We start from the raw sequence: 7,901 nt of genomic DNA, 5'->3' as shown, positions 1-7,901 counted from the left end.
CCCTGAACGTAGAGCCCGGACAGGGGGGTCACTGTATTGTCTGCCCCGCGGGGGGGGGGGGGGGGGGGGGGGGGGGTGGAAGGAAGAGAGAGAGAGAATAAGACCAGGCAGATTGTCCAGTGTCAGAGATGAAAAGTCAACCCTGCAAAGTCATCCTTAACATCTGGGGGCTTGTTGTGAGTTAGAGGTGGGTGGTCCTGGTGGGGGTGAAGGTAGTTTATTGCCCAACATTCCTTCAGCCTGACACTCCCAATCCAGGCAGCTGTCAGCCCAGCACCAAGTAAATGTGTTGTACAGAATGCTTGGTGACTCGTTCAGGCTGCACCAGCTGAGAAATAGTACACACAGTTTCTGTTCACTATGTCACCAAAATGTCATTCCGAGGCCAATGAGACAGGAACATTTCCATCAAATCCACAGGCATCTATCGCCACCTGGTGGCTGTGCCAGCCAGCTGTAAATTGCCTTCAGACCAGGCGCCACATGATGCACCAAAACGCAAAGCTATCAGCTTTATCAGTGAGCATAGCTGGTGAACTGAAGCTCACTTTCACAAGCCAAGTGTGATTCTTTATTTAGTTTTGTTGATGAAGGGGACACATTGAGTGCAAAATCTATACACTTTCAGTGAATGTTAATCCTAGCAGCAAAGTCAGTCCCTCATCACCTCGTCTCCCCTGTCCGGCTGAGGGAAGGAACATGTATGGGATAACCTTTCCTTGCCCAGAGTTTACCCCAGTTAGCTGGACAGCTGGTTTGCATAGCACAGTAATGCTAATGGTGTGGTGATCCCACCTTGGCATGAAGGCCTCTCGCCTGAGGTGTGGTGACCCTCAGGTCAAACTTAGCACCAGTCTCCCCCCTCTTCTCTCTCTTCCCCCCTCCCCCCCCAACAAGGAAGCAGCCTGTAGTCCTCTGGGACTATTGTAACCTTCACTTCCTATTCCTGTCCAGTGTGACAATTAGCAATGTATTTGGAGTAATCTCATTATTGTTAAGACTGCAAGGGCTGAATTAGGTTTACCCTCTTTCTGCCCTGCTCTCAGATCATTCACAGTTCAAAAGTCAAACAAAGTGGGACTCAGAGCTGTTTCCCAGTTGTTTACCTGTTGGACATGTTCAGGGCAGTGGGTGAGGCGTCATGTTTATCACCGTGTGTACAGCTCATTACTGAAGGAGCTCACTGACAGTGGAGCCCACACCTGCCATGTACCCTTTGACCCTCCGGCTGGTCTGTTGAATGTGCCCACTCTGAGAGGCTGGAGGGAGCAGGACTGTGCTGTGTAAGTTAGCTGTCCCTGTCCCTGGGGTAACGTGTCCCTCTCATAATGTATTGCTGACTAAGCAGAAGTTAGCTAAGTTGTAACTATACTGGTGGTAGTTCAATACAAGCAGGATTGCTGCTTTACAACAACAGCTTTTATTCATACAGCATCATAATAAAACTCCCAAGTTCCACATTATAAAACAAACATTGAAATGTAGAAAACTGAAGCATCAGCGACTGCTCTGCCATTTAATGTGATCATGGCTGATCATCCTGCACTCTCTTCCCACTCCCACCCCATACCCTTTGATCCGTTTAGCCTTGAGAGCTCTGTCTAACTTTTTCTTCAAGACATTTAATGTTTTGGCCTCAAATACTTGCTGTGGCAGAGAATTCCACAGGCTCACCGCTCTCTGGGTGAAGATACCTCTCCGCGTTTCAGTCCTGAAACTGTGATTCCTGGTTTTGCACTCCCAGGAACATCCTTCCTGTTTTACCCTTCTTGTTTTGTTGGAAATTTGATGAGATCACCCCCCTGCCCCCCTCATTCTTATAAACCCCATATAGGCCTAACCAATCCAGACTCTCTTCATATGTCAATCCTACCTTCACAGGCATCATTCTGGTAAAGCTTTGCTGCACTCCCTCCACAGCCAGAACATCCTTCCTCAGATAAGGAGATCAAACTGCACACTATACTCTCAGTCTCACTAAGGTCTTGTGCAATTACAGCAAGCCACCCTGTTTGTCTTCTGTACCACCTGCTGCATCTATATGCGGTAACTTCAGTAATTTTATTTACTTCTAGTGATCTCGTTTGAAAATACGACCCCATGCCACATCAGGAGATATTAGATCCAGTTGACCAAAGTCTGGCAATTTCAAAGGCAGGGGCAGCCATGATGGAGTCTGCTGCTGTCTTGCAGACTGGGGTCAGGCATGAGAGCAGAGAGCCCCATGTGAGTGTCTGAACACACTCTTGTCAGCTGGTTAATCGCTCGAATCAAAGGATGTCAACTTTACGTTACCATGCGCTCACCTCAGTTTGAGAGGCGGTTTACAGTACTTTACAGTAGGCAACCACAGTGAGTACGGCCCGGCAGCTGGGCTCCTGTGTACTGTCGTGTCCCAATCTTCCTGTTCTGAGAATTTCATTCTGCCCCTCCCCAGCTCTCAGTGGGCCGTGTGGGCAGTTTGTTGAAGGTGGACGTGATGCTTGCTTCACCATCCTTGGCCTCCTCCATTGCCACAATGAACCCCCACCGCAAATTGGAGGAACAGCACCTCATCTTCTGCCTGGGCATCCCACATCCCGGAGGACTCAACATTGAGACCTCCAATTGAAAATAGCCTCCCTTCCCATCCCCCGACACCCTTCTCAGCCCCTCCCCCTCTCTTCCATCAACTGGATTCATTCCTCCCATTGACCAATCAGCTCATACCCTCTGCCTGTCTTCACCTATCCCCACTTCCCCACCCTGCCCCTGCCACCCCGTTATCTGCAGCTTCCCCTGCACACACACCCCTCCCCCCCCCACAGTCCTGAAGAAGGGTTGCACCTGAAACGTTGACTTCTCCAGCTCCTGATGTTACCTGGCTTGCTGAGTTCTTCCAGCCTCCTGCCTGTCTACCTTGGATTCCTGCATCTGCAGGTCTTTGTCTCTCACCTTTCCTCCAGCTCCCCCTCTTTGGGAAAACTGTAGTGCATTCTCGAGGTGTCAGAATGTGGACACACTGTCAGTGCTCGGGGGATGGGTCCTTATTTTCAGTGTGTGTCCGTATGTGACCTCACCGCGTCCCCACACATTGGGGATTGAACATGTGACCCACAGCGGTTGAGCAATCAGCTCCAAGTCACTGGCCTCCCTTACTCGTGTTGCGCGTTGCTCTCCCTTCCACTTCTGACTTCACCTGCACCTTCCTGTTCTATATTCAGGGATGTATATTTAAACACTCTCTCACTTTTGGTTTCGGGCCGTTGAAGGCATCTGGACCTGGTCTGCTCAACCTGGCTTTACAGAAGGAGCCTCAGTGAGGTAGTTTCCCTATGTGTGTATGAATGGATGGATGGATGGGCTTTGGGTATTAGCAGAAATCAGCAAAGAATCAATTTTGTCAAGTTTCATGGAGAGTTTCTCTCTTCAAGGGAATCATACCAAACTTCCCAATCAGTTACCTACCTCCTCACCCCCTCATCTTGTCCGATGCTAGCCCAAATCTCCCATTCAGTCAGCAGAGAGTTACCCATGCCACAGAACTAACCACCAGGTGGCATATCCAGTCACGGATTGACAAACTGGGCGTGTGAAAGAGTGTCGTCAGAGTTTGGCTTTAACCCCCATCTGGAACCTACAGCATGTCAGAGTTCTGCTGCTCGTTAATGGCTGTGTCCACTTTGCTCCCCAGATCCGTTTGATAGTTTCGAGGGACTGCAGGCTGAGGAATGCGGTATCCTGAATGGCTGTGAGAATGGGCGTTGTGTCAGAGTGCAGGAGGGCTACACGTGTGACTGCTATGATGGCTACCAGCTGGACATCAGCAAGCTGGAGTGTGTTGGTAAGATCAACCTCAGGGTGCTTGTTCAAAATGGAACTGTGATTTAGTTAATCCATAACAAGACATTGTTGCAGCACCATGCTTGCCAGCAAGACAGTCATATGACCCAACAAGTGCAAATGCTTTTTAATCAGGTTGACGTTTCTGATGTAAGTTTGCTGGCTGGGCTGGAAAGTTCATTTTCATATGTTTCATCCCTATATTAGGTCACATCATTAGTGAGCCTCCGGTGAAGCACTGGTCTTAGAGACCCGCTTTCTATTTATTTGTTTAGGTTTCTTTGGGTTGGTGATGTCAGTTCCTGTGGTGATGTTATTTCCTGTTCTTTTTCTCAGAGGGTCCAAGGGCGGCACAGTGGCACAATGGCTAGCATTGCTGCTTCACAGCGCCAGGGACCCGGGTTCAATTCCTGCCTCAGGCGACTGTGTGGAGTTTGCACATTCTCCCCGTGTCTGCGTGGGTTTCCTCTGGGTGCTCCGGTTTCCTCCCACAATCCAAAAATGTGCAGGTTAGGTGAATTGGCCATGCTAAATTGCCCGTAGTGTTAGGTGAAGGGGTAAATGTAGGGGGAGGGTCTAGGTGGGTTGCGCTTCGGCAGGTCGATGTGGACTTGTTGGGCCGAAGGGCCTGTTTCCACACTAAGTAATCTAATCTAATCTAAAATTGATGTGCTTGTTGATAGAGTTCCGGTTGGAATGCTATGCTTTTAGGAATTCTCGTGCGTGTCTCTGTTTGGCTTGTCCTAGGATAGATGTACTGTCCCAGTCGAAGTGGTGTCCTTCCTCATCTGTATGTGAGGATACTAGTGAGAGACAGTCATGTTTTTTTGTGGCTAGTTGGTGTTCATGTATCCTGGTGGCTAGTTTTCTGCCTGTTTGTCCAACATAGTGTTTGTTACAGTCCTTGCAAGGTATTTTATAAATTGTAACTGTAACAATTGGACAAACAGGCAGAAAACTAACCACTAGCATACATGATACATGAACATCAACTAGCCACAAAAAGACATGACTCTCTCACTAGTATCCTTACATACGGATAAGGAAGGATACCACTTCGACTGGGACAGCACATCCATCCTAGGACAAGCCAAACAGAGACTCATGCAAGAATTCCTAGAAGCATGGCATTCCAACTGGAACTCTATCAACAAACACATCACCTTGGACCCCATTCACCACAGGAAATTACATCACCAACCCAAGAAACCTAAACACATAAATAGAAAGTGGGTCACTAACACCAGTGCTTCACTGGAAGGTCACTGATGATGTTACCTTGTATGGTGGCGAAACATCCGAAAATGAACTATCCAGCTCAATAAGCAAACTTACATACAGCTTTTTAATCATCTCAATTTCCCTTGCCACCTTCTCCCTTAAGACTCAAATCCTTCTCCCCTCAGAAAGATACCAAGTTGTTTTGAGTCCATTTATACAGTGCACTTCAATCGTTTTTCACTATCAGTTATTCACAACTCTTTGTTTGTAATAGTGCCTTTTATAACTCCCTTTTATAATCCTAACGAGCTAAATTGCAAGGGACATTAACTGATCCCTTTACCCCAGTGCACAGTTTGTCCAGATCACCTTATTAATCCTCTTGATCACCTTCAAAACTTTAATCAGGTCAGGTCAGGGTGTCCTCCTTTCCAAATGATACAACTCCAGGCAGTTCCACAACTGAAGACAAAAGCAGATTGAAGAATGAGCCAGCTACTTTAATGGGTGGAGCTTTGGAGCAGAAACTCAGCTGTAAATATTGTTTCGCAGCGTGACTGGATTTTGACCACCTTGGCATGATGACTTCACAGGGTCATGTACCCTGTGTTCCAAAGGCATATGCTCCACATAATCAGCTCACTAAGCCAACTGTGTTGGAAGACATGGGCTCCTCACATTGAGGAGACCAGTCAGAGGCTGAGTGGCTCTCAATCCCGATCCTCATGCATATGTTTCATAGCGACCAGTAATGACCAATAACATCTGTGATGGGAGACAATGGTTGACGTGAAGAGTCTGCATCATGTGCCAGCCCTAAAGGGGTTGATTTTTAATCTGTAAACCTTTCCAGCAGGAGGTTTCTGGTCATCCAGAACCAGGTGGTAAGCTACAGTGTAACAACTTCCCCTGAACCTGGGCCTGGGGTTCAGTGGTACTAGCCCAGTGACATTATCACTACGTCACCACCTCCCCCAGGACTGTCTTGTTTAAGAAGTTTCTGAGAAATCGGCATGTTGATCCCTCCTTTGGGCAGTGTCTAAGCTCTGACAGTATCACACCAGTCATCATTCGATCTCTGAAATACTACCTTTAATTAGAATGATATTGAAGCAGAGATAACATTCCACCAGCATATGGAGGAAGCACCCTTTGTCAAAATGTTCAACTGGGAATATCATGATAAAATTCAGCCCCTGACTAGCATCTTGCAGTAAGACCAGGCCTGTTCAAACGTTACTTTATTCCCTGTGCTTTGTTCTGTCTTCTCTCTGTGCCATAGACGTGAATGAATGTATCGAGCTCAATGATAAAATGTCACTTTGCCGGAACGCCAAATGCATCAACACTGATGGATCGTACAAGTGTGTGTGTCTGCCAGGCTACGTCCCCTCGGAGCAGCCTAATTACTGCGTAACTACAGAGGCACAGAAAGAGTCAAAGTTGGAGTAATTTGCGAAGAGCTGCACATCCCCCTTCCCTCTCCCCAGCCCCGCTACTGTACAAATCCTACCTACGCTCCGCACCTCTCCCTCTTCCCCCCTCTAATCCCCGCCATCACCAGATCCCACCCAGAAGTGACGTACAAAGACTCTGCCTATGCAGCACCCCCTTGTCAATGAGTATTTGCCGTCAGTCACTGATGCCATTAAGGAAGGAGACACCAAATGGACATATCGTTTCCTCAAGCTGGGGGGTGAACCCCAATTCTACCAATGAACGGAAAGACCAAATGGATTCCTAATGTGCTTCTTCTTTTTATATGGAAAGGAAAGCCCTCTCAATAAGGGACATGCAAAGTGAGAAAGCACACCGCATCCACAATCATTCACACAAAATAGCATTTGTTATTAGCACATGGTTTACACTATGTATAACAGTGGTGAAAATATTTTGTATTACGTATTTGATAAAATGCAGTATGTGTTTATACTGCTTTGACTTTAGAGTTTTATGACAAATGTAAATTCTTTGATAGCAACTTATAGTCCGTTTGTATGTTTTTTTTTAAAAAAGGTCGTGCTATTCTGTGTCTGGAACATTGGTCAGTGACAGTTTTTACCTTGTTCAGTGTCTGCCCTGTGGAGCAGGCGTGTTGTTTCGATAAGGTTTTTTTTTTAAAAAAGTTTTATACAACCGTAGAGGTGTGAAGTTCCTGGTTATGTTCTCCACACATTATATACTGCACTACAACCCACACAGTTCAAACTTGCCAGGTCGCAAAGCTGCTACAGGACAGCCAAAAGAGACATGATGTGTACAGTTACACTGAAGAAATAAAAGAACCAGATTATTGTATTGTAAGTTGTAAATTGAAGCAAAAATAATTCACAAGCAGATAGCTCTTGTATGATCATCTTAAAAGCATATTAAAGCTGTATTCTAAACCTCTGTAAAACCTATAAATAAATCACTTATGGAAGTGTACTGCTTTACCTCTCCTGTAGAAATATGGGGGTGCATTTGGTGCCAGTGGGCACTGAGATTTCCAACACACGAGCATGCGTTTTCATGGGTTTGTGACTAATTCCAGCCAAAGCCAAATGCTTTTTCAGCTTAATTAGTTGGTGCAGAAGGAGATCATTTGGCCCATGCTGGCTCTCTGCCCAGGAATACATCAGTCCTGAGCGCTATCCCCATGACCCTGTCATTTTATTTTGTTCAACTGCCTGTCCAATTCTTTGCAAATCATTCATCCTCACTTCCGCCACGCTCATAGCCTGGGGTTTCCACATTGTTATCACTCACAGTTCTTCCTCAAATTCCAACTCTGTTACAACTCTTGCTGAGTTCCCTAGTTCTTGTACTGTCGGCTAGTGGAATGGTACCTTTGTTGTCAGGTCAAGTCCACTTGTTGG

General features: G+C 46.6%; 1 protein-coding gene across 6 annotated transcripts in view; it reads left to right on the top strand.

Annotated features, from left to right (window-relative positions):
- ltbp1 (latent transforming growth factor beta binding protein 1) overlaps positions 1-7,470 on the top strand; it is a 339,046-nt gene extending 331,576 nt beyond the window's left edge. For all 6 annotated transcript variants that reach the window (XM_043695510.1, XM_043695509.1, XM_043695512.1 and 3 more), the window contains 2 exons: positions 3,674-3,823; positions 6,326-7,470. In XM_043695510.1, coding sequence (XP_043551445.1) covers positions 3,674-3,823; positions 6,326-6,495 — 320 coding nt within the window. In that variant the 3' untranslated portion in view covers positions 6,496-7,470. The remainder of the gene's footprint in view (positions 1-3,673; positions 3,824-6,325) is intronic.
- Positions 7,471-7,901: the final 431 nt, after the last annotated feature.

This window comes from Chiloscyllium plagiosum, chromosome 9 (genome assembly GCF_004010195.1).
Source record: "Chiloscyllium plagiosum isolate BGI_BamShark_2017 chromosome 9, ASM401019v2, whole genome shotgun sequence".
Taxonomy (NCBI): Eukaryota; Metazoa; Chordata; class Chondrichthyes; order Orectolobiformes; family Hemiscylliidae; genus Chiloscyllium; species Chiloscyllium plagiosum.
This window is presented reverse-complemented; position numbering and strand designations above follow the sequence as displayed.